The 25,985-nt window shown below is 44.5% G+C and overlaps 1 protein-coding gene across 1 annotated transcript in view; it reads left to right on the top strand.

Moving 5' to 3' along the window:
* The window catches only part of LOC137345887 (uncharacterized), a 97,309-nt gene that overhangs the window by 34,786 nt on the left and 36,538 nt on the right, over positions 1-25,985 (top strand). Inside the window, exons 5-6 of the mRNA XM_068009132.1 lie at positions 10,514-10,631; positions 13,457-13,509. Coding sequence (XP_067865233.1) covers positions 10,514-10,631; positions 13,457-13,509 — 171 coding nt within the window. The remainder of the gene's footprint in view (positions 1-10,513; positions 10,632-13,456; positions 13,510-25,985) is intronic.

Below are 25,985 nucleotides of genomic sequence, written 5' to 3'. Positions count from 1 at the left end.
TCCCCATTAGTTCCAGAATATTTTTGTGTCTTTTACCATAAAGACAGTTATGAAGTCTTTGTTTAATATCTCTGCCAATTCCTTATTCCCCATTACAGTTTCACATTAGGGAAAGTAACATAATGGTAATGTTAGTCGATGAGTAATCCAGAAACCTTGACTAATTCACCAGATATCAGAGTTCAAATCCCATCACAGTAGCTTCAGAACTTACTTTCAATTAATTAATTATTCTGGCATTAAAAGCGACTCTCAGTACTAATGAACATCGAACTGTTGGATCGTTGCAAACACTATCTGGTTCAGGAATGTCCTTTAGGAAAGAAAATCTGCCGTCCTTGCTGTTCTGGCCTCCAGACCAGCCAGAATTTGGTCGACTCGTATCTACACTCCAAAATGCCATTGCAATCTACTCAGTTTTATCAAACTTTATAGAAAAGTGGAATGGAAGGACCACCTGGCATTGACCTGGGCAACTCTAAATGACAAAGGCACGTCCTGCCAGTCAAAGCTGCAAAGTCCTCTTTGCTAACACCAGCGGACTTCTGAGAGCTTGGTATAGTCAAACTCATCAAATACCTCCCAGACAATATCCCAGACTGCTGCATCACAACTTCTGGGCATGCATTGAAAGTAGAAAGGGCACAGAATGTACCCTTGGTGGGGGACTCCATTGTCCATCAGCAGGACTGACTAGGGAGCTCAATTACTTAATGAGCTGGCCGAGTCCTGAAGAATATATCTACCAGAATGGGCCTGCAACAGGTAGTAAGAGAACTGACAATAGGGAAAAACCTGCCTGGCTTCGTTTTCACCTACCTGCTGCAACTGTGTCTGTCCATGATTGTATTGGTCAGAGTGACCACTGCTCAGTTCTTGTGAAGACAAAGTCCCGTCCTCACAGTGAGGTACCCTTCGTGTTGTATGGCAGTACTATTGTGTGAAATGGAACAGATTCAGAACAGATAAAGCAACTCAAAACTGGGCATGCATAAGGTGCTGTGGGCCATCAGCAGCAACGGAGTTGTATTCAATGACAATCTGTAACCTCATGGCTTGGCATATCCCTCACGCTAGAATTACATCAAGCCAGAGAATAAACCCTGGTTGAATGAGGACTGCAGGAGAGCAGGCTAGGGGCAGCCACAGGCAGCCATAACTAAAAATCAGAAGCCAACCTGATAAAGCTATAACATCGTACAAGCCAAACAGCGGAGGTAGCATTCTATAGAGCTATGTGATCCCACAACTGATGGATCAGATCAAAGACCTGCAGAGTCCTGCCACATCCAGTCATGAATGGTGTTGACAATTAAACAACTAATTGGAGGAGGTGACTCAACAAATATCCACATCCTCAATGATGAGGAAGTCAAGCACATTAGTGCAAGTGACAAGGCTGTAGCATTTGCAACAATCTTCAGCCCAAGTTGTCAAGTGATGATCCATCTTGGCCACCTCCTGAGATTTTCAGCTTCACAAATGTTCGTCTTCAGCCTATTTGATTCATTCCGTGTGATACGGCTGAAGTCACTGGATACAGCAAAGGCTATGGACCTGAATAACATACTGAAGATATGTTACTCAGCAAAAACCAGTTCACCAATGCTCAGTTTCTGTTCTGCCAAGGCCAATCAGCTCCAGAGCTCATTGCAGTGTTGGCCCAAATGTGGACAAAAGAGCTAAATATAAAATGTGAGATGAGAATGACTGCACTTGATAACAAGGCATCGAGTGTTATATCAAGGAGCCCGAGCAAAATTAAAGTTAATGGGAATCATGGAGAAACTCTGAACTGGTTGGAGTCCTTCCTAGCACAAAGGAAGAGGGTTGTGGTTATTGAAGGCCAACCATCTCAGCTCCAGGACATCACTGTAGGAGTTCCTGTGACTAGTTTCCCAGGCACAAACATCTTCAGCTGCTTCATCATTGACCTTCCCTCCATCATAAGGTCAGAAGTGATGATTGTACAATTTTCACCATCATTCACAACTCGTCATATACTGAAGCCTTCCGTGGCCATATGCAGCAAGACATGTACAACATTTAGCCTTGGGCTGATAAGTACATGAGCATTACACCATCACCAGGCAATGACTATCTCCAACAAGAGGGAATCTAACCATCTCCCCTTGACATTCAACAACATTTCCATTGCTGAATCCCTCATCATCAACATCCTGGGATTTACCGTGACTAGTAACATAATTGGATCTGCCGTAGAAATACAATGGCTGCAGTAGTCAGAGGCTGGGAATGATGCAACAAGTAACTTGCATCTTAGAGTGAGATTAGTCAAGCTGATTGGGTACAATGACACGCAAAAAGGCAAGGGAAACCCAACCTTGGCCCTTTGAAGACCGCCCAGCTCTATTTAATGCACTTGAGCAATTAACTGCCTAGTGTTCTTATTCCCTGTCCCTAAAACGGCGGGGAACCTGCCTCCCAGAGCTGTCAGTCAATCAGAGAACCCACAGCTCAGTTGTATTGGCAGTGCTACCCAGAGCAGAGGTCACTATTGGTATTACAGGAGGTTTAAGACCAGGCCCATCGCTCGAGCCCCGGACCTCAGGTAAGTGAGGCAGGGTCACCAGCAGGCAGTGGTGAGGGGTGGAGGGAGGTCTATAAATTCTAAAATATAAATTAGCCACTTAAGGGCACCATTTGGCCCCTGGGCAGGAAAGCTGTCCCCTTAATTTCAGGGTGATGGGGAGGCAATGGGTATTCTGTACCCACCTTCCATCACTGTTTTATACCCTCCTGCCTGCCCTCCCATCTCCCAGGGGCCCTTAAAATTCTAGCATTGTCTACCTAAAGCCTGTCCACCATCTACCAGGCAAAAGTCATTACAGTAATGGAATAGGCTCAATGTTCCCGAATTATTACTGCTCCAACACCACTCAAGACATTTGGCACCATGCAGGCCGAAGCAGCCTACTTGTACTGCACCATTTCTACTGTCTTAAACATTTAATACCTCAACTACTGATGCTCAGTGGCAGCAGTGTCTACCAACTGCAAGATGCACTGCAGCAATTCACCAATTTCCCTTTGCCAGTACTTTCCAAACCCCAAACTCTACCATGTAGAATAATGAGGACAGCAAACACATGGGAACATCACCACCTACAAGTCCCCTTCCAAGTCACACACCATCCTGACCTGGAAAAATATTGTCATTCATTCACTGTCACTGGCCGGGACTCCCTCACTCACAGTACTGGAGGTGTACGTACACCACATGGACTGCACGGTCAGGAAGGTGGTTCACCACCATCTTCTCTAGGACAATGAGGGATGGGCAATAAATGCTGGCCTTGCCAACGACACCCACATCCCATGAAAAAAAATATCTTTGTGCATCTAATGATCCCACATTTACTTTCATTAACATCTTCCCATTTACATACCTCTCAATGTTTATACTTTTTCATACCTCTTGCTAATCTACTTTCAGATTCTCTCTTCACTTTCCACATCAGTTCTTTTGTCTTCTTTTGTTGAATTGTAAAATTCTTCGAATCCTCAGGCTTACTTTTTTGACAAAATTGAAAGTCTCTTCCTTTGATTTAATCATAACCTTTACTCTTCTTAGCTGTGGTTGGACCACTTCGTAGTGGGTGGTTTTGCCTTGAAGGAACATACAATTTTTTTTGCAACTTATGCATTAATGTTTTAACTGCTTGCCATTGCTTGTCTACCGTGATATCTTTCAAAGTAGTTTCTCATACTACCTTTAAACAACTCGCTCCTCATTCCTACGTAGTTATTTTGTTTAAACTTAAGACCCCAGTTTCTGAATTAACTTAATTTTCGAACTCATTGTAAAATTGTGAGCCATGGTTGACCATTAGGGTGAACAGAGAGAAACATTTTTAACCCCAATGCTGGTAGGATCCACAGCCAAAAGTTAGAGATTTAAAGTAATGAGTAAAAGAACCAGAGGGGGAGGTGAAGAGGTTTGTTTTTTACAGTGAAATGTTAGGACCTGGAATGCACTACCTGAAAGGTGGTGGTAGTAAATATAATAGCAATTTTCGAAGGGGAATTGGATAGATGACTGAAGATGGAAAAATATAAAGTGCTGGGGTATCTTTAGAGGGGATGTGCGAGGCAAGTTCTTTACACAGAGGGTGGTGAGTGCCTGGAACTTGCTGCCGGGGGAGGTGGTGGAAGCAGGTACGATAGCGACGTTTAAGAGGCATCTTGACAAATACATGAATAGGATGGGAATAGAGGGATACGGTCCCCGGAAGTGCAGAAGGTTTTAGTTTAGACAGGCATCAAGATCGGCTCCGGCTTGGAGGGCCGAATGGCCTGTTCCTGTGCTGTACTGTTCTTTGTTCTTTGAATAGGACTAATTGGACAGTTCTTTCAAAGAGCTGGAATGAATACGCTAGACCAAATGTCATTGAGTCATAGAGTTAGAGTCATAGAGTTATACAGCACAGAAACAGGCCCTTTGGCCCATCGTGTCTGTGCTGGCCATCAAGCACCTATCTATTCTAATCCCATTTTCCAGCACTTGGCCCGGAGCCTTGTTCGCTGTGGCGTTTCAAGTGCTCATCTAAATACTTCTTAAATGTTGTGAGGGTTCCTGCCTCTAACACCCCTTCAGACAGTGTGTTCCAGATTCCAACCAACCTCTGGGTAAAAAGCATTTCCCTCAAATCCCCTCTAAACTGCCCCTAAACCTCTATGCCTCCTGGTTATTGACCCCTCCAAAAGGGAAAAAGTTTCTTCCGATCTATCCTATCTGTGCCCCTCAGATGTCCTGTATCATTCTTTGATTACACCCTCAATGTTCTGTTTTGTCAATTGAGAATATTGTTTTGCTGTAATAAATTTCTAACAGTTTTTTTTAAAACATCAATGAAATGTGATTTAAATTATCCTGATTCTAGTCCAGGATACGACCCCTTCATTCCTTCAGTCTTACAAATCGGGATAAGTGAGAACAATGGGATAGGTTGTAGTTTTGGTGCTGGGAATTGGCCATCACTGAGTTGAAAAGGTTGATGCTGCAAACAACAAGCTCACTGGGACACACCGCATGCAGGGAATAGGCTGGTTGCAGTTTCGCCCTAACTTTACCCTTGCAGGTTGACTTCCCATTGCACAAAATGAGTCCACAACTCAGCAGAGAGCAGCAGGTCCGGGAGTTAGGATAGTGCAAGGGATGAGGTCAGTACACCTGTTTTGGTGCAGTTTACAGGTGGATAAGGTAGTCAAGAAGGCATACGGCATGCTTGCCTTCATCGGTCGGGGCATAGAGTATAAGAATTGGCAAGTCATGCTGCAGCTGTACAGAACCTTAGTTATGCCACACTTAGAATATTGCGTGCAATTCTGGTCGCCACACGACCAGAAGGACATGGAGGCTTTGAAGAGGGTACAGAAGAGGTTTACCAGGATGTTGCCTGGTCTGGAGGACATTAGCTATGAGGAGAGGTTGGATAAACTCGGATTGTTTCCACTGGAACGACGGAGGTGGAGGGGCGACATGATAAAGGTTATCAAAGTTATGAGTGGCATGGACAGAGTGGATAGTCAGAAGCTTTTTCCCAGGGTGGAAGAGTCAGTTACTAGGGGACATAGGTTTAAGGTGCGAGGGGCAAAGTTTAGAGGGGATGTGCGAGGCAAGTTCTTTACACAGAGGGTGGTGAGTGCCTGGAACTTGCTGTTGGGGGAGGTGGTGGAAGCAGGTACGATAGCGACGTTTAAGAGGCATCTTGACAAATACATGAATAGGATGGGAATAGAGGGATACGGACCCCGGAAGTGCAGAAGGTTTTAGTTTAGACAGGCATCAAGATCGGAGCAGGCTTGGAGGGCCGAATGGCCTGTTCCTGTGCTGTACTGTTCTTTGTTCTTTGTTCTTTGTACTGTGTGCATAGACAAGGGAGGTGAGTTAATCGGGTCTGTTCGCTACTTAGCTGGACCTCTGAAACAAACAGCACTGAATGTGAAAATTCCTGGCAAAATAGACTTCTCAACATTGCAGGCATTTTCAATTGAGACATCCTCCCAAGTGTTTGATGGCAGGGATTGATTTTACTGTGAGTGACAATGTAAAATGGGTGATATCGTATTAACAATCTTCCTACGGAAAGGAAAATCCGGCAAAGTGACAACTGGCAGCAAATTGGAAATCAGCCAATGTGTACAATCGCCCAAATTCAGATCTGATTGAGGAAAGGCCACAGGTCTGAAACATTAATCCTGTTTCTCTCTCCACAGATGCTGCCTGACCTGCTGAGTAATTCTAGCACTTGCTGGTTTTATTTCAGATTTCCAGCATCTGCAGTATTTTGCTTTTATTATCAGAATGAGCCTGTTTTGTTCATGAGAAGGTGTGGAGGGTGAATGGGCCTCCTTTGCTTTGCCTCAGTCTTGGGGCTCTGCTTACACTAATCTTATTTAGCATTGGGCAGAGAATGATTATCGTGGGGTGCTGACTGATTCACTGCTCTGTTTGTTTAGCTATCTCCAGTGCTCCTTCAAGCAGTCTCCAATAGTGTGTTTTATTATTTGCAATTGTTTGATATTACAGTGCTTAACCCACAACCCAGAGGTTATATATGCTGAACACAGGCAAAATGCTTGTGGTGCCGCAAATCAGAAATAAAAACAGAAAATGGTGGAAGTGCTCAGTCAGTCAAGCAGTGTTTGTGGAGAGGGAAACAGAGTTCAATCTTTTTCAGGTCAATAATGATCACCAGAACGAGAAGATGTTCTATATTTAACAACCTTTGGAGACAAGAGCGTAAGAATTAGGAGCAAGAGTAGGCCATTCGGCCCCTCACACCTGCTCTGCCATTCGATAAGATCATGGTTGATCTGATTGTGGCCTCAACTCCACTTTCCTGTCTGACTCCGCACCCCCAATCCCAACCCTTGACCATCAAAAATCTATCAAACTCATCCTTGAATATATTCAATAACCCAGCTTCCACTAATCTCTGTGGAAGAGAGTTCCACAGACTAACAACCCTCTGAGAGAAAATAAATTCTCCTCATCTCAGTCTTAAACAGGAAACCCCTTTATAAATGGCTGTGTTTGCTGACAATGCAAGCACTAGGTGGCGCAGTAATAGCACATGCACAAACGCAGCCTCTTCCACTGAAATCTCATTGTCTGCCTCATTTCAGTCAGTTGCCAGGATTAAAGATGGCGCTGCTCAATTTATCACAAAAAACAAATTCAACCCAAAATCCCCTCAATGGCTACCATCTCCGCCTCCATCCCACCCCCTGGAGTCCCCCACTCCCTCCTGCTATTGCACTTCTCTTTGCCGTTCCCTCCTGTGCCTCTCTTTTCGCCGCTGGCTCCCCACTAGCTTCCCTTACCCACTTTCTCCAGGCCTCCCAGCATCCCCCGTCTCAGCCATTTACACCTGCCCTCAACGCTGTCTCCCTCCCCCACCCCCACCAGCCGTTCCCCCCCTCAGCAGTTCGCTCCAGACTTCGCCACTGCTCCCCCTCTCGGCCGATCATAGCCCGCTCCTCGCTTCCCCCCCACCAACCCCGCTCTCCGGCTGCCTGCTCCCCGCCCACTCCAGCCGCTGGCTCCGATCGATCATTCTCTGCCACACTGCCCGAAGAAGCAAGGTGGGTCGCAAAGGGTGAGGGGGCGACGTTGGAGCAAGAGGCCGGGAGGAGGGGCTGGAGGGCACGGGGTAAGCGGGGAGCAAGCGGCTGGAGAGGGGAGTTGTGATGGGGGGGAAAGCAAGGAGCAGGGAAGCGAGGAGCGGGGAACTATCGGCCCAGGGGAGAGGGGAGCAGTGACGAGGTCTGGAGCGAGTGGATGAGGGAGGTAAACAGCCGGTGGGGATGGGGAGGGGTGTGGAGAAAGCATTGAGGATGGGAGCGAATGGCTGAGAGGGGGAAGCTGGGAGGCCTGGAACGAGTGGCAGACGGGTGGATTGGCCAGTGGCGGGGTGGGCGGGGTGCGAGTAGCTGAGGTGGGGGAAGCGGACAGGAGGAGCGAGTGGCTGAGGGAAGGCAGCAGCATGGCAGGTGGAGCAGGGTACTGTTCAGGTGAATGGAGACCGGTGAATGAAGATGGTTATTGAGGGGTGATGACATCATTGCGTGATGACATCATTACGTGGTGATGTCATGCATGCGCCTGCACGCATTCATACTGACATGGTTAATACACATTGATGACATCCGTGATCGCTCTGTTCATGTTCTGCGTTGTCAGGAGACACTTTGTTTATAAACTGTATCGCCTCGTTCTAGACTCTCCCACAAGGGGAAATATTCTTTCAGTATCCACCCTGTCAAGCCCCCTCAGGATCTTCTATGTTTCAATAAGATCACCTCTCATTCTTCGAAACTCCAGTGGATACATGCCCAACCTGCTCAACCTTTTCTCGTAAGATCACCCCTGCATCCCAGGAATCAGTCAAGTTAACCTTCTCCGAACTGCTTCTAATGCAATGATATCCTTTCTTAAGAAAGGAGAACAAAACTGTACACAGTGTATTCCAGATGTAGTCTCACCAAGGCCCTGTACAGCTGTAGCAAAACTTCCCTACTTTTATACTCGATTCCCCTGACAATAAACAACAACATTCCATTTTCCTTCCTAATCACTTGCTGTATCTGCATCCTAAATTTTTGTGATTCATGTCCCAGGAAACCCGCTGTACCATAGAGTTCTGCAGTCGCTCTCCTTCCAAATAAAATGCTGCTTTTCTACTCTTTCGGCCAAAGTGGACAAGAACACAAATTCTCACACTTTCATCTGCCAAATTTTAATCACTCATTTAACCTATCTAAATCCCTTTGTAGACTCTTTATGTCCTCTTGACAACTTACTTCCCGACTGATCTTTGTGTCATCAGCAAATTTAGCAACCACACATATTTTCCTTCATCCAAATCATTGATATTGATTGAAATTAGTTCATGTCCCAGCATTGATCCCTGTGACACTCCACTTGTAACAGCTTGCCAACGCAAAAATGACCCATTTATCCTACTCCCTGCTCCTGTTTGCGAACCAATCCTCTAGCCATGCTCATCACCTTGCTTGTTAATTCCTCAAAGAACTCGAATAAGTTAGTTAAACACAATTTCCCTTTCACAAAGACATGTTGACTCTGCCTGCTTGCATTATCATTTTCTAAGTGTCCTGCTATTACCTCCTTCAGAATGGATTCTAGCATGTTCCCTATGAGAGATGATAGGCGAACTGGCCTACAGTTTCCTGCTTTCTGTCTCCCTCCTTTCTTGAATACAGGGTGTTGCATTTGTGATTTTCCAATCCGCTGGGACCTTTGTAGAATCTAGAGAATTTTGGAAGATCACAACCAAAACATCTACTACCTCTGCAGCCACTTCTTTTAAGACTCGAGGATGTAGGCCATCAGGTCTAGGGGACTTGTCAGCCTTTACTTCTGATAGTTTCCCCAGTACCCTTTCCCTCGTGATTGTAATTGTTTAAGTTCCCCGCCCCCCTCCCCTTCCTTTAACATCTTTATTTCAAGTATTCTTGGGATGCTTTTTGTGTATTCTACAGTGAAGGATCGTTGCACTTTGAAAGTTCTATGTCTGAGTCTGACTCTTAATCTAAATTTAAATTGGGAAGAACTTACCACGTGAACCAAATTCCTGACTTCGCACTCAATCTATGTCAATCAGGCTTTGTATTCTCTCCTTGCGTCCCCTCACAATGAATAGAATGAAGTATGAACAATACTGATCTGACATCTACCAGTGCTGACGAAAGGCCATCGACTTGAACCATTGACACTGTGTCTCTCTCCACAGAGGCTGCTTCACCTGCTGAGTATCTCCAGCAATTTCTCTTTTTGTGCCATGAGTTCGGTAACCCACCACGAAAAGTTGTGATAAGAATAAGAAAAATCAGCAAAAACACTATTTCAAAGCAAAGTAACTGACAATCTCACCTGTATTGACCCTTCCAGTGTCTTCTGCACAACATCTGGGATGTGTAAACTTATAATCAGTTCAAACTCTCCGTTCCTTCAAATCTGACCTCTTGTGCACCCCCACTACCTTTTCCCTATAATTGGCAGCTAGGCCTTCTACTGCCTTGGTCCCAGGCTCTGAAATTCCCTCAGTTATCCTCTCCACATATCTCTTACTTCCTCCTCCTTTAACACACTCCTTTTCTCCTTCTGAGATCAGTGTTCTTGATGGACGCTTCTTTGGCTATGAGCCATTTTTGGTTCGGTCCACTTCTGTGAAGCCTGTTGGGCTCTTTATAGGAGGTTGAAGGTGCAATACAAATGAAAGTTGTTGCTACTCCAAGTTGGAAGAGTTGATGCTCAGATGTGTCAAGGAAGCACCTGAGATAATGGTACTCAGCGAGCTAACATCATAGATTCTATCCCCGCGACGGAATAGAATAACTACAGGTGGAGGAAAAATGGATTACAGTCTGGGAATCTCAGCATTGGTTCAGAAACTTACACTGTGCAGATGTCACAATCCCCGAGGCACTTTGCAGAGCTTTACCATTAGCGTTATCTTTGCAGGTTCATGATGTGCCTGATGGAAATGAAATCCGAATTGCAGGCTTCAGGGCCGAAGCAGACCCAGCATTGATACAGCCAATGGTGGTGGAAAATTCAACAGAGACTTACCCTCGTTCAGGTGAGTACTCCAAGATTATGTTGAATCCTCCTCTACTAGAACTTTCACGCACTCAGAACTCAGTCATTACCTAGTACAAATTACAGCCAAGTGGAGGCAGAGATAGAGTGAGAGGATGTTCACCGTGGTGGCTGGGCTGCTGATCAAGTGGATTGCTGTGTCTGAGACCGTGCTGAGATTCTTGAGTGTAGTTGCAGCAGCACCAATCCAGGCAAGTGGAAATGTTTCCATCAAACTCCTGATTTGTTTCCTGGAGTTGGTAGTGAGGCATCTGGTGATTCAGGGATAAGCTACTCACTGCATAATAACCAGCATCTGACCTACTCTCATAACCACAGCATTTATGTGGCTGGTGCAGCTTAGTTTCTGGTAAATGGGAATCTCTTCCAAAGTGATGACGAGGGATTCAGTGATTGTAATGCCGTTATTTTTCGCGAGCTGGTGGTTATGGTCTCTTATGTTGGTAAAAGGCCAGCATTACACCCTTAAAGCCCTTGTGGCATCAAGGGGGAGGCAATAAATACTGCCCTTCCAATATTGTCACACACAAAGAGCAAATAAAAATAAGGATCATGAGTTGCATTCCTTCTCATGGATAGATAGATAGATGGACATACAGACAGATAGACAGATAGATGATGGATGGATGGACAGCGAGACAGATAGATAGATAGTTGGTTAGACTAACAGACAGGTGGACCGATAGATAGATAGACAGACATACAGAGAGGTGGACCGATAGATAGATAGGCAGACATACAGAGAGGTGGACCGACAGATAGATAGGCAGATGGACGGACAGAAAGACACAGAGGAATGGATGGATGGATGGCTATATGGATGGGGGGGTTTGATACATCGGTGATATAAATAAAAGCTAAACACTGCGGATACTGGAAATCTGAAATAAAAGCAGAAAGTGCGGGAAACACTCAGCAGGTCTGGCAGCATCTGTGAAGAGAGAAGCAGAGTTAACGTTTCAGGTCAGTGACCCTTCATCAGATCTGTTCTGATGAGATGTCACCAACCTGAAACATTAACTCTGCTTTTCTCTCCACACATGCTGCCTGACCTGCTGATAAATCGGTGGTTTGACGGTTTATGGATTAATGGATATGTGGAGGGATAGATCAGATAAATAGATCACTAGATAATAATTCAGATATTCTTTTTTTTTTTTCTTTTGGGCCTCCTTATCTCGAGAGACAATGGATACGCGCCTGGAGGTGGTCAGTGGTTTGTGAAGCAGCGCCTGGAGTGGCTATAAAGGCCAATTCTGGAGTGACAGGCTCTTCCACAGGTGCTGCAGAGAAATTTGTTTGTTGGGGCTGTTGCACAGTTGGCTCTCCCCTTGCGCCTCTGTCTTTTTTCCTGCCAACTACTAAGTCTCTTCGACTCGCCACAATTTAGCCCTGTCTTTATGGCTGCCCGCCAGCTCTGGCGAATGCTGGCAACTGACTCTCACGACTTGTGATCAATGTCACACGATTTCATGTCGCGTTTGCAGACGTCTTTATAACGGAGACATGGACGGCCGGTGGGTCTGATACCAGTGGCGAGCTCGCTGTACAATGTGTCTTTGGGGATCCTGCCATCTTCCATGCGGCTCACATGGCCAAGACATCTCAAGCGCCGCTGACTCAGTAGTGTGTATAAGCTGGGGATGTTGGCCGCTTCAAGGACTTCTGTGTTGGAGATATAGTCCTGCCACCTGATGCCAAGTATTCTCCGAAGGCAGCGAAGATGGAATGAATTGAGACGTCGCTCTTGGCTGGCATACGTTGTCCAGGCCTCGCTGCCGTAGAGCAAGGTACTGAGGACACAGGCCTGATACACTCGGACTTTTGTGTTCCGTGTCAGTGCGCCATTTTCCCACACTCTCTTGGCCAGTCTGAACATAGCAGTGGAAGCCTTACCCATGCGCTTGTTGATTTCTGCATCTAGAGACAGGTTACTGGTGATAGTTGAGCCTAGGTAGGTGAACTCTTGAACCACTTCCAGAGCGTGGTCGCCAATATTGATGGATGGAGCATTTCTGACATCCTGCCCAATGATGTTCGTTTTCTTGAGGCTGATGGTTAGGCCAAATTCATTGCAGGCAGACGCAAACCTGTCGATGAGACTCTGCAGGCATTCTTCAGTGTGAGATGTTAAAGCAGCATCGTCAGCAAAGAGGAGTTCTCTGATGAGGACTTTCCGTACTTTGGACTTCGCTCTTAGACGGGCAAGGTTGAACAACCTGCCCCCTGATCTTGTGTGGAGGAAAATTCCTTCTTCAGAGGATTTGAACGCATGTGAAAGCAGCAGGGAGAAGAAAATCCCAAAAAGTGTGGGTGCGAGAACACAGCCCTGTTTCACACCACTCAGGATAGGAAAGGGCTCTGATGAGGAGCCACCATGTTGAATTGTGCCTTTCATATTGTCATGGAATGAGGTGATGATACTTAGTAGCTTTGGTGGACATCCGATCTTTTCTAGTAGTCTGAAGAGACCACGTCTGCTGACGAGGTCAAAGGCTTTGGTGAGATCAATGAAAGCAATGTAGAGGGGCATCTGTTGTTCACGGCATTTCTCCTGTATCTGACGAAGGGAGAACAGCATGTCAATAGTCGATCTCTCTGCACGAAAGCCACACTGTGCCTCAGGGTAGACGCGATCACTAGATAATAATTCAGATATATTATGTTAATATTCTAGTTCTTCACACACTGGAAAGGTTTTGAATAAAACCACATGCATCATTGCTGATAGAAATATTACTGCCCTAATCAACCTTTTTGTGGTGAAATGCAGAATTATTTTCAATTCTTTGAAAATTTGTTTAGGTAAAAGAAAATCCAAAGACTATGGTCTTGATGGAAAGCTACGGTATTCCTCTGTGAGTATTCCAAAAAATCATGTTCTGTTGTGGCTCAGTGAGTATTTAGAGACATTGTGTTTCGATGTTCCATTTGTTTACATTATTTCACAAGAAATTGAGACAACGGTACAAAATCAACACATCAGGAGCTTAATTGGTGTCATAAACATCTGACATGTCATAAATTTTAATATTTTCTGGAAAGCAAGCAGGTTTATGTGAAGATATGAGAGAGGACACAATCTCTGGAATTCCCTCTATCAGCAATTCTGCCACTCTACCCATTACACAGTTCATTATAATCCATCTCTTTGACCAAGCCCTTGCTGACAGACTACGAAAATCACTTTCTTTAGCTTGTGTCTATTTCTTTTCACTGTGCCTGGTGAAATATTTTGGGCCAAATATTCGACACTAAAGACATTTTATCATCACAGGTTGCTGTTCTTCCTTACTCTGAATATTTAATATTACACAATGTACTGCATATTTCAGTATCCATTCATATATCAGCACTATAAAATAATGGTATGTTGCTGTGTCCATTCTGAGTAATATAGCACTGAAACAGGCCCTTCGACCCACTGAGTCTGTGCTGGCGAACAACTACCCATTTATACTAATCCTACAGTAATCCCATATTCCCTACCACCTACCTACGCTAGGGGGAATTTACCTATCAACCTGCAAGTATTTGGCTGGGGGAGGAAACCAGAGCACCTGGTGGAAACTCACATGGTCACAGGGAGAACTTGCAAACTCCACACAGGCAGTACCCAGAATCGAACCTGGGTCACTGGAGCTGTGAGGCTGTGGTGCTAACCACTGTGCCACTGTGCTGCCTGTTAGTGTTATTTTGGTTCATACTAATACTTTGTGTCTGTTTTCACAAAAGCGAGGGATGTTACAGACATTGCAGTTAGGGAGGAGGCGTGTGAAATATTAGATGAAGAGGAAGGATTAAGCGGTTTAACATCTTTGAAAGGGGATAAATCCGCAGGCCTGGACAAAATACATGGCAGGCTATGAAGGGAAGCAAGTGAAGAAATAACAGAGGGTTTGACCATTATTTTCTAATCCTCAGTGGCTACAGGTGTGGTGCTGGAGGACAGCTAATGTTGCATCTTTGTTTAAAAAGTGAGAAAGGGATGAAACGAGTAATTACAGGTCTGTTAGTATAACCTTGGTGATGGGAAAATTACTGGGAAAAAATCTGAGAGACAGGATAAATCTTCATTTAGAAAGGCAAAGCTTAATCAAAGACAGTCAGCAGGGATTTATTAAGGGAAGGTTGTATCTGACTAAAAGATTAACTTTTTTTGAGAAAGTAACAAGGATGGTCGATGAGAGCAGTGCATTTGATATAGTCTATATGCATTTTAGCAAGACTTTTACGAAGGGCCCACATGACAGTCTAGTCACGAAAGTGAAAGCCCATAGAATCCAAGTGAAAGTGGCCAGTTGGATCCAAAATTGGCTCAGAGGCAGGAAACAAAAGATAATGTTCATCTGACATTTTTATGATTGGAAGGCTGCTTCCAAAGGGGTTCCACAGGGTTCAGTACTAGATCCCCTGCATCCTGTACTATATATCAATGAAAAGGAATGAAACTGGAAAGAACACCAAGCATCGACCTAGGCACCGGAAACAACATTGGCAAACCCAGCCCTGCCAATCCTGCAAAGTCCTCCTCACTAACATCTGGGGACTTGTGCCAAAGTTGGGAGAGCTGTCCCACAGACTAGTCAAGCAACAGCCTGACATAGTCATACTCTCATAATCATAGTTCACAATATTTCAGACACCACCATCACCATACTTGGGTATGTCCTGTCCCACCGGCAGGACAGACCCACCAGAGGTGGCAGCACAGTGGTATACAGTGGGGAGGGAGGTGCCTGAGAGTCCTCAACATCGAGTCCAGACCCCATGAAGTCTCATAGCATCAGGCCAAAAATGGGCAAGGAAACCTCCTGCTGATCATCACACATGCTCCCACCAACAGCAGCACCCACTCCCCTACCCCCCGCACACTGGCTGATTAATCATCCATGTTGGACACCAAACACTTGAGAGTAGCAAAGGCATGGAATGTACACTGGGTGGTGGACATCAAAGTCCATCACCAAGAGTAGCTCGGTAACACCACTACTGACCGAATTGGCCGAGTCTGAAAAGATATAGCTGCTCAACTGGGCCTGCGGCAGGTGGTGAGCGAACCAACAAGAGGGAAAAACCTACCCGATCTCCACCTTCACAAATCTACCTGTTGCAGATGTATCTAACGATGACAGTATTGGTAGGAGTGACCACCACACATCATTGTGGAGACAAGGTCTCGTCTTCACATTGAGGATACCCACCATCCTGTTGTGTGGCACTTTCACCATGCTAAATGGGATAGATTTCGAACAGATCTAGTAATGCAAAACTGGGCATCCATAAGGCGCTGTAGGTAATCAGCAGCAGCAGAATTGTATTTAACCACAATCTGTACCCTCAGGCCCACATATCCACCACTCTAACATTACCGTCAAGACGGGGGACCAACCCTGATTCAGAGAGGAATATAGCAGGGCATGCCAGGAGCAGCACCAGGCATACCTAAAAATGAGGTGTCAACCTGGTGAAGCTACAACCCAGCAATACTAGCATGCCAACAGTGGAAGCAGCATGCGATAGACAGAGCTAAGCAATCCCACAATGAACTGATCAGATCTAAGGTCCTGCCACATCCAGTCATGAATGGTGATGGACAATTAAACAGTTAACAGGAGGAGGAGGCTCCACAAATATCCCCATCCTTAATGATGGGGGAGCCCAGCACATAAGTGCAAAAGACAAGGCTGAAACATTTGCATCCATCTTTAACCAGAAGTCCCCAGTGGATTATCCATCTCGGCTTCCTCCTGAGGTTCCCATCATCACAGATGCCAGTCTTCAGCCAATCCAATTCACTCCACGTGATATCAAGAAACAACTGAAGGCATTGGATACTGCAAAGGCTATGGGCACTGACAATATTCCGGCAACAGTACTGAAGACTTGTGCTCTTGAACTAGCCATACCCATTGCCAGGCTTTTCCAGTACAGCTACACAACTGATATCTACCCAACAATGTGGCAAAATTGCCCAGTTATGTCCTGTCCACAAAAAGCAGGACAAATCCAATCTGGGCAATTACCACCCGATCATTCTACTTTCAATCTTCAGCAAAGTGATGGAAGGTGTCGTCAACAGTGCTGTCAAATGGCACTTGTTTAGCAATAACCTGCTCAGTGAAGCTCAGTTTGGGTTCCGCTAGGACCACTCAGCTACAGACCTCATTACAGCCTTGGGCTAAATATGGACAAAGGAGCTGAACTCTGGATGTGAGGTGAGAGTGACTGCCCTTGACATCAAGGCAGCATTTGACTGAGTATGGCAAGAAGGAGCCCCTAGAAAAACTGAAGTCAATGGGAATCAGGGGGAAAGCTCTCTGCTGGCTCGGGTCACCCCCTAGCACAAAGGAAGATAGTTGTGGTTGTTGGAGTTCATTCATCTCACTCCCAGGACATCACTGCAGGAGTTCCTCAGGGCAGTGTCCTGGGTCCAACCATCTTCAGCTGCTTCATCAATGACTTTCACTCCATCAAAAGGTCAGAAATAGGAATGTTCGCTGACGATTGCACAATGTTCAGCACTATTTGTGACTCCTCAGATACTGAAGCAGGCTGTGTCCATATGCAGCAAGACCTGGACAACATCCAGGTTTGGGTAGATAAGTGGCAAGAAACATTCACGCCAAAAAGGTGCCAGGCAATGACCATCTCAAACAAGAGAGAATCTAACCATCTCCCCTTGATGTTCAATGCCATTGCCATCACTGAGTCCCCCACTATCGACCTTCAGAATATGACCTGGACCAGTCACATAAATACTGTGGCTACCAGAGCAGGTCAGAGACTAGGAATCCTGCGGCGAGTAACTCACATTCTGTCTCCCCAAAGCATGTCCACCATCTATAAAGCACAAGTCAGGAGTGCGATGGGATACACTCCACTTGCTTAAATGGGTGTAGCTCCAACAACACTCAAGAAGCTCGACACCATCCAGGACAAAGCAACTCGCTTCATTGCCACCACATCCACATTTTCAACATTTGCTTCCTTCAACACCGATGCACAGTGGCAGCAGTGTATACCATCGACGAAATGCATTGCAGTAACTCACCAACGCTCCTTCGACAGCACCTTGCAAACCCGAACCTCGACCACCTAGAAGGACAAGGGCAGCAGATGCATGGGAACACCACCACCTGAAAGTTCCCCTTCAAGCCACACACCATCCTAACTTGGAACTACATCGCCATTCCTTCACTGTTGCTGGGTCAAATTCCTGGAACTCCCTCATAACAGCATTGTTGGTGCACCTACACCCCAAGAACAGTAGTGGTTCAAGAAGGCAACTGACTACCGCTGTCTCAAGGGCAATTAGGGATTGGCGATAAATGCCGGTCTAGCCAGTGACACCCACATCCCATGAATGAATAAAAAGAAATTCGACTTGAATGTACACAGTCTGGATAAGAAGTTTGCAGACAATACAAACATTGGCCATGTAGTTGAGAATGTAGAAGGAAGCTGTAGATTGCAGGAAGATATCAATGGACTGGTCAGGTGGGCTAAATAGTTGTAAATGGAGTTCAGTCTGGAGAAGTGGGAGGTAATGGATTTGGAGAAGGTCAACAGGCAAGGAATACCCAATAAATGGTAGGATACTGAGAGGTCTGGAGCATCTTGGAGTGCATGTCCACAGACCCCTGAAGGCATTGGACAGGTCGATAAGGCATATGGGATATTTTCCTTACAAGACCTGGCGTAGAATATGGGAGCTGGTAGGTTCTGCTGGAACTGTATAAAACACTAATTAGACCACAAATGGTGTACTGAGTGCAGTCCTGGTCACTTCATTATAGAAAAAAATGTGATTGCACGAGAGAGTACAGAGGAGATTTACAAAGATGTTGGCTGAGGAAAGATTGGATAAGCTAGGTTTGTTTTCTGTAGAGTGGAACAGGCTGAAAGGACACTAATTGAGTTGTTAAAATTACTTAGGGTCTGAATAGACTGGATAGGAAGGCCCAAATCCCCTTGGTTGAGGGGTCCCTAACTAGGGAGCATAGACTTAGGATAAGAGGTATGAAGTTTAGAGGGGGTTAGAGGGGAAATGTTTTGCCTTGAGGATGTTGGGGATCTGGAACTGACTACTTGAAGGATGGTCGAGGCAGAAACCTTCTTAGCATTTAAAAAAAATTATTTCGATAAGTACATGAAGTGTCTTAACCTACAAGGTTAAGCTCCCCAGAGCCAGGGTCAAGGATGCCATTGAACAGCTGCAGAGAGCAATGTCAAGCTTTCTTTCAGCCATTTCATCTGTTTAGCTATTTTTTCAAAAGATATGAAAAATGCCTCGACATCCCTTTCCTCGAACTTAGGAAGAGCCTGTATAAATTTAAACAACTTCTCACTGGGTCCTGATCTAAATTCAGATTCATCCTGACCCTTTTGTCTTAGCTCTATCACTTTTAGCCTAAATTCCCTCTCTTTCTCCCTGTCTTCCAATTCAAGTTTTTAAAATTCTTTTTCTGCCTCAAGTTTTTTCATTTCTAACTGAATCCTAGCCAATTCCACTGCATCACTCTGGGACCTACTACCTTCATGTCTCTCATATTCCCTTTCTTGTTCCTCATGTTGCCCTTCATCTGTATCATCATCATCATCTTCTTCTAATTCCAGATGTTCGGTTATTATGTCAATTATCGCTGCTTTTTTGTCTCCTGATTTCAATTCCAACCCCAAATTTGCTGCCAATTCTTTTAATTTGTCCTTAGTTAAAGTTATCAAGTCACTCAGGGAAACATTCTGCTTTCCCAAAAACGCTGCTGCCATAACACTTATGCCATAACAATGGTATCGACTGTACCTTATTATACAAGAATCCTGGTTCTTTTAATTTCTTTATAATTGGCCTTAGATTTAGATCCCAACAATCAAGTTTCCAATGGATATGATTCCAGACTTGAGAGCAATTAATATGATGCCAAACACAGGAGCCCAATTTAAATATGTTAACCCAGAGACAAGTAATTACTATGATTCCAACTGCGAGCCCTCCAAATTAGTCTGATTCTGATCCCATATGCGAGCCACTGAATTAAATATCATCCAACTGCGAGCGAGCCCCCAATTAAGATATGATTCAAATCCTGGACGAGCCCCCAATTAATATGTTACGACCAACCACTCCAGTCAAAGCCGCCAATCAAAATATACGATTCTGATTGTGGTGGGAGAAATGCACTTTTAATTCAATCCTGTCCCTCCGCAGATTGCCTTACATATCATTTTAAACTTTCTAAATTTAAGAAAGACCCAGCCGGATTGTACCATCTATTAACCCCTGAATGAGGCTGACCAAACCAGGTGTCTTTAAATCAACAAATTAACTGTTTAATTTGGAAAACTAAACATGACTGAGACATAAACAACATTTAAAATAGAAAAAATAGCGACATTGCAGGTTTATGCTCCTGCCGGATGTGGAACAGTCCAATGTTGCTTGAAGTCCTCACAGCTGTCCGATGGGGAAAAAAGGTTCTTCAACAGTAGAATAGTCTGCAATCTAATTCCGGCTGGAAGTGATGCTTTCCTTCTCCAGTGATGAATTTCATCAATTAACAACTTGCAAACATTTTTTAAATGAATCAATTTGGCTTTAGAATTTTTGAGGGATAGAAGATTGTCACAGTCTAACTTCCCTTCCTTCGATTTAAATTATCAGAGATCTCTGTTTTGGCTTGATTTTTTTGGAGAATTTTGAGAGATAATAATAAATAAACAGACTACATTGTTCTTTGTTCTTTGAAGGAAGGCAAAGAAAATTACAGAACAGGAACAGGCCCTTCGGCCCTCCATGCCTGCGCCGATCCAGATCCTCTATCTAAACATGTCGCCTATTTTCTAAGGGTCTGTATCTCTTTGCTTCCTGCCCATTCATGTATCTGTCTAGATACATCTTAAAAGACGTTATCGTGCCCGCGTCTACCACCTCCGCTGGCAACGCGTTCCAGGCACCCACCATCCTCTGCGTAAAGAACTTTCCACGCATATCCCCCCCAAAACTTTTCTCCTCTCACTTTGAACTCATGACCCCTAGTAATTGAATCCCCCACTCTGGGGAAAAAGCTTCTTGCTATCCACCCTGTCTATACCTCTCATGATTTTGTACACCTCAATCAGGTCCCCCCTCAACCTCCGTCTTTCTAATGAAAATAATCCTAATCTACTCAAGCTCTCTTCATAGCTAGTGCCCTCCATACCAGGCAACATCCTCGTGAACCTCCTCTGCACCCTCTCCAAAGCATCTACATCCTTTTGGTAATGTGGTGACCAGAACTGCACGCAGTGTTCCAAATGTAGCCGCACCAAAGTCTTATACAACTGTAACATGACCTGCCAACTCTTGTACTCAATACCCCATCCGATGAAGGAAAGCATGCCGTATACCTTCTTGACCACTCTATTGACCTGCGTTGCCACCTTCAGGGAACAATGGACCTGAACACCCAAATCTCTCTGTACATCAATTTTCCCCAGGACTTTTCCATTTACTGTATAGTTCACTCTTGAATTGGATCTTCCAAAATGCATCACCTCGCATTTGCCCTGATTGAACTCCATCTGCCATTTCTCTGCCCAACTCTCCAATCTATCTATATTCTGCTGTATTCTCTGACAGTCCCCTTCACTATCTGCTACTCCACCAATCTTAGTGTCGTCTGCAAACTTGCTAATCAGACCACCTATACTTTCCTCCAAATCATTTATGTATATCACAAACAACAGTGGTCCCAGCAAGGATCCCTGTGGAACACCACTGGTCACACGTCTCCATTTTGAGAAACTCCCTTCCACTGCTACTCTCTGTCTCCTGTTGCCCAGCCAGTTCTTTATCCATCTAGCTAGTACACCCTGGACCCCATGCGACTTCACTTTCTCCATCAGCCTACCATGGGGAACCTTATCAAACACCTTACTGAAGTCCATGTATATGACATCTACAGCCCTTCCCTCATCAATCAACTTTGTCACTTCCTCAAAGAATTCTATTAAGTTGGTAAGACATGACCTTCCCAGCACAAAACCATGTTGCCTATCACTGATAAGCCCATTTTCTTCCAAATGGGAATAGATCCTATCCCTCAGTATCTTCTCCAGCAGCTTCCCTACCACTGACGTCAGGCTCACCGGTCTATAATTACCTGGATTTTTCCTGCTACCCTTCTTAAACAAGGGGACAACATTAGCAATTCTCCAGTCCTCCGGGACCTCACCTGTGTTTAAGGATGCTGCAAAGATACCTGTTAAGGTCCCAGCTATTTCCTCTCTCGCTTCCCTCAGTAACCTGGGATAGATCCCATCCGGACCTGGGGACTTGTCCACCTTAATGCCTTTTAGAATACCCAACACTTCCTCACTCCTTATGCCGACTTGACCAAGAGTAATCAAACATCTGTCCCTAACCTCAACATCCGTCATGTCCCTCTCCTCGGTGAATACCGATGCAAAGTACTCGTTTAGAATCTCACCCATTTTCTCTGACTCCACGCATAACTTTCCTCCTTTGTCCTTGAGTGGGCCAATCCTTTCTCTAGTTACCCTCTTGCTCCTTATATATGAATAAAAGGCTTTGGGATTTTCCTTAACCCTGTTTGCTAAAGATATTTCATGACCCCTTTTAGCCCTCTTAATTCCTCGTTTCAGATTGGTCCTACAGTCCCGATATTCTTTCAAAGCTTCGTCTTTCTTCAGCCTCCTAGACCTTATGTATGCTTCCTTTTTCCTCAAAGCTAGCCTCACAATTTCGCCTGTCATCCATGGTTCCCTAATCTTGCCATTTCTATCCCTCATTTTCACAGGAACATGTCTCTCCTGCACGCTAATCAACCTCTCCTTAAAAGCCTCCCACATATCAAATGTGGATTTACCTTCAAACAGCTGCTCCCAATCTACATTCCTCAGCTCCTGCCGAATTTTGGTATAGTTGGCCTTCCCCCAATTTAGCACTCTTCCTTTAGGACCACTCTCGTCTTTGACCATGAGTATTCTAAAACTTACGGAATTGTGATCACTATTCCCAAAAGTAGTCCCCTACTGAAACTTCAACCACCTGGCCGGGCTCATTCCCCAACACCAGGTCCAGTATGGCCCCTTCCCGAGTTGGACTATTTACATACTGCTCGAGAAAACCCTCCTGGATGCTCCTTACAAATTCTGCTCCATCTAGACCTCTAACACTAAGTGAATCCCAGTCAATGTTGGGAAAATTAAAATCTCCTATCACCACCACCCTGTTGCTCCTACATCTTTCCATAATCTGTTTACATATTTGTACCTCTATCTCACGCTCGCTGTTGGGAGGCCTGTAGTACAGCCCCAACATTGTTACCGCACCCTTCCTATTTCTGAGTTCTGCCCATATTGCCTCACTGCTCGAGTCCTCCATAGTGCTCTCCTTCAGCACAGCTGTGACATCCTCTTTGACCAGTAATGCAACTCCTCCACCCCTTTTGCCTCCCTCTCTATCCCGCCTGAAGCATCGATATCCTGGGATATTTAGTTGCCAATCGTGCCCTTCCTTCAACCAAGTCTCAGTAATACCAATAACATCATACTCCCAGGTACTAATCCAAGCCCTAAATTCATCTGCCTTACCTACTACACTTCTTGCATTAAAACAAATGCACCTCAGACCACCAGTCCCATTGCGTTCATCATCTGCTCCCTGCCTACTCTTTTCCTTAGTCACGCTGACTTCATTATCTAGTTCCTTCCAGGCTTTAGTTACTACCTCCTTACTGTCCACTGATCTCCTCATTTGGTTCCCATCCCCCTGCCACATTAGTTTAAACCCTCCCCAACAGCGTTAGCAAAAGCACCCCCAAGGACATTGGTTCCAGTCCGGCCCAGGTGTAGACCGTCCAATTTGTAATAGTCCCACCTCCCCCAGAACCAGTCCCAATGTCCCAAAAATCTGAACCCCTCATCCCTGCACCATCTCTCAAGCCACGCATTCATCCTGACTATTCTTTCATTTCTACTCTGACTATCACGTGGCACTGGTAGCAATCCTGAGATTACTACCTCTGAGGTCCTACTTTTTAACTTGGCTCCTAACTCCCTAAATTCTGCTTGTAGGGCCTCATCCCGTTTTTTACGTATATCATTGGTGCCTATGTGCACAACGACAACTGGCTGTTCACCCTCCCCCTTCAGAATGTTCTGCAGCCGATCTGAGACATCCCTGACCCGTGCACTTGGGAGGCAACATATCATTCGGGAGTCTCGTTTTTGACCACAGAACCGCCTATCTAATCCCCTTACAATTGAATCCCCTATGACTATAGACCTTCCACTCTTTTTCCCGCCTTTCCGAACAGCAGAGCCAGCCACGGTGCCATGAACCTGGCTACTGCTGCCTTCCCCTAGTGAGCCCAAATATATAGGCTTTTTACTTACCCAGAAGCCCCCTGGTCCACCGAAAACAAAAGGAAATTAAGTTTAAATTGAAACTGACCTTCCCAGCTGATCACTCGCTCGCACTCTCTGCTCCCGAATAAGCTGCTGCAATGCAGTTCAAATGATCTGAGAGCTCTCCTTTCAGGTGCTAACACACAGCTGCCTGCCTGTGTCCCCTGTTAGAACAGGCTGTTTGCACTATAAGCCAGTTCAAAATTAAATTGTAACAAATGTATCTCTCGATATTCAGTCTGAGTGGCTGTCTCCAAGGTAACGAGAATGCACCCTTTGAATTGCAGTCTCCAAATGGCTGTATCCAAGGAATTTATATATGAATGGAGATTTTATGATTCATTCTTTAGAGCTTGCTGCCTTAAAGCAGTATGGCTCTTTTTCCAGCCTTAAAGGCACACCGCATTCTTCCCGGAAAAAAAAGACAGAATCATAACACTATTTCAATGTCCATTCCTGTATAAATGTAAGCAATCCATTGTATATTTCAGTGTCGACTACTGTATAAATTGTAGTTTTCACTTTCCATTCCATTTAAACGTTATCAATCCATGGCAGATTACAGTGTCCATTCCTATAGAAACACTATCAATCCATTTCATATTTCAGTATACATTCTTATATAAACGTCAGCAATCCGTCATATATTTCAGTATCAATTCCTATCTAAACATTATCAATCCGTTGCAGTTTGCAGTGTCCATTCCTATATCAACCCTCTCAATGCATTTAGAATTAATGTCCATTACTATATCAAAGTTACCAATCCATTTTCAAGTGTAGGTTCCATTCTTATCTGAACATTATCAATCCATTATTGTGTTCAGTGTCCATTCTGATATAAACACTATAACTCCATTGTATATTTCAGTGCCCATTCCCAAATAAACACTAGCAATACATTACACATTTCACAGTCCATACTTTCATAAACACTCGCAACTAATTGTAGAATTTCATGACCATTCCTGTATAAACTACATGAATCCATTGTAAATTTCAGAATCTATTCCTATATAAATGCTTTCAATCCATTGTAGTTTTCAGTGTCTGTTGCTATATCAAAGCTACGAATCCACTGAACAAGTAAATCTCTATTTCTCTCTAAACGCTATCAAGCCATGGTATATTCCAGTGTCCCTTACTATATAAAAGTATTAATACATTCTAGAATTAAATGTCTATTTCTATATGGATGCTATCACTCCATGGTATATTTTAGTTTAAACGCTAGCTATCCATTGTAGATCTCGATGTCCATTTCGATATAACTGCTATAAATCCATTGAAGATTTAAATGTCTATTTCTGTAGAAAGACCAGCAATCCATTATAGATTTACATTTTCATTCCTATCGGATATATTTCAATCTTTTGTAGATGTATATATCCATCTCTTTCTGCTTATTGTCAATCCACTGTAAACTAATGTCCATTCCTTTATAATTGTTATTAATTCATTGTTGATTTCAGAGCCCGTTCCTTGGAAACCTTATCAATTCGTTGTAGATTTAGTTGTCCATTCCTATGTCAATATTATCAATGCATTGTAATTTAATGGACTAATTTCTGTATGAATTATATGAATTCATGGCCGATTTATGCGTGCTTTCCTGGATAATTGTTATCAATCCATTGTATCTTATGTGTCGCTTCCTAAATAAATTGTGTTAATCCATTGTAGATTTCAATGCTAATTCCTATATAATCATTTCCAATCCACTGCAGATTTAATTTCCATTCACTAAGGTTTAGAGAGCAAGATTCCTTGCTGCAATCAATTCATCACGTGATTAGTTTTCATCTCCCATTTTTGGAGGGAGTCCGGTTTATGTTAATCCACCGCACATTCACCGTGCACTCAACCACAACAGTTTCTCCCCGCCACTGACTCCCACCCTGCCCTCGACTCCTGCAAGCGG

This window comes from Heterodontus francisci, chromosome 29 (genome assembly GCF_036365525.1).
Source record: "Heterodontus francisci isolate sHetFra1 chromosome 29, sHetFra1.hap1, whole genome shotgun sequence".
Taxonomy (NCBI): Eukaryota; Metazoa; Chordata; class Chondrichthyes; order Heterodontiformes; family Heterodontidae; genus Heterodontus; species Heterodontus francisci.
The sequence above is the reverse complement of the archived record's forward strand: the minus strand, read 5'-3'. Positions and strand labels throughout refer to the sequence as shown.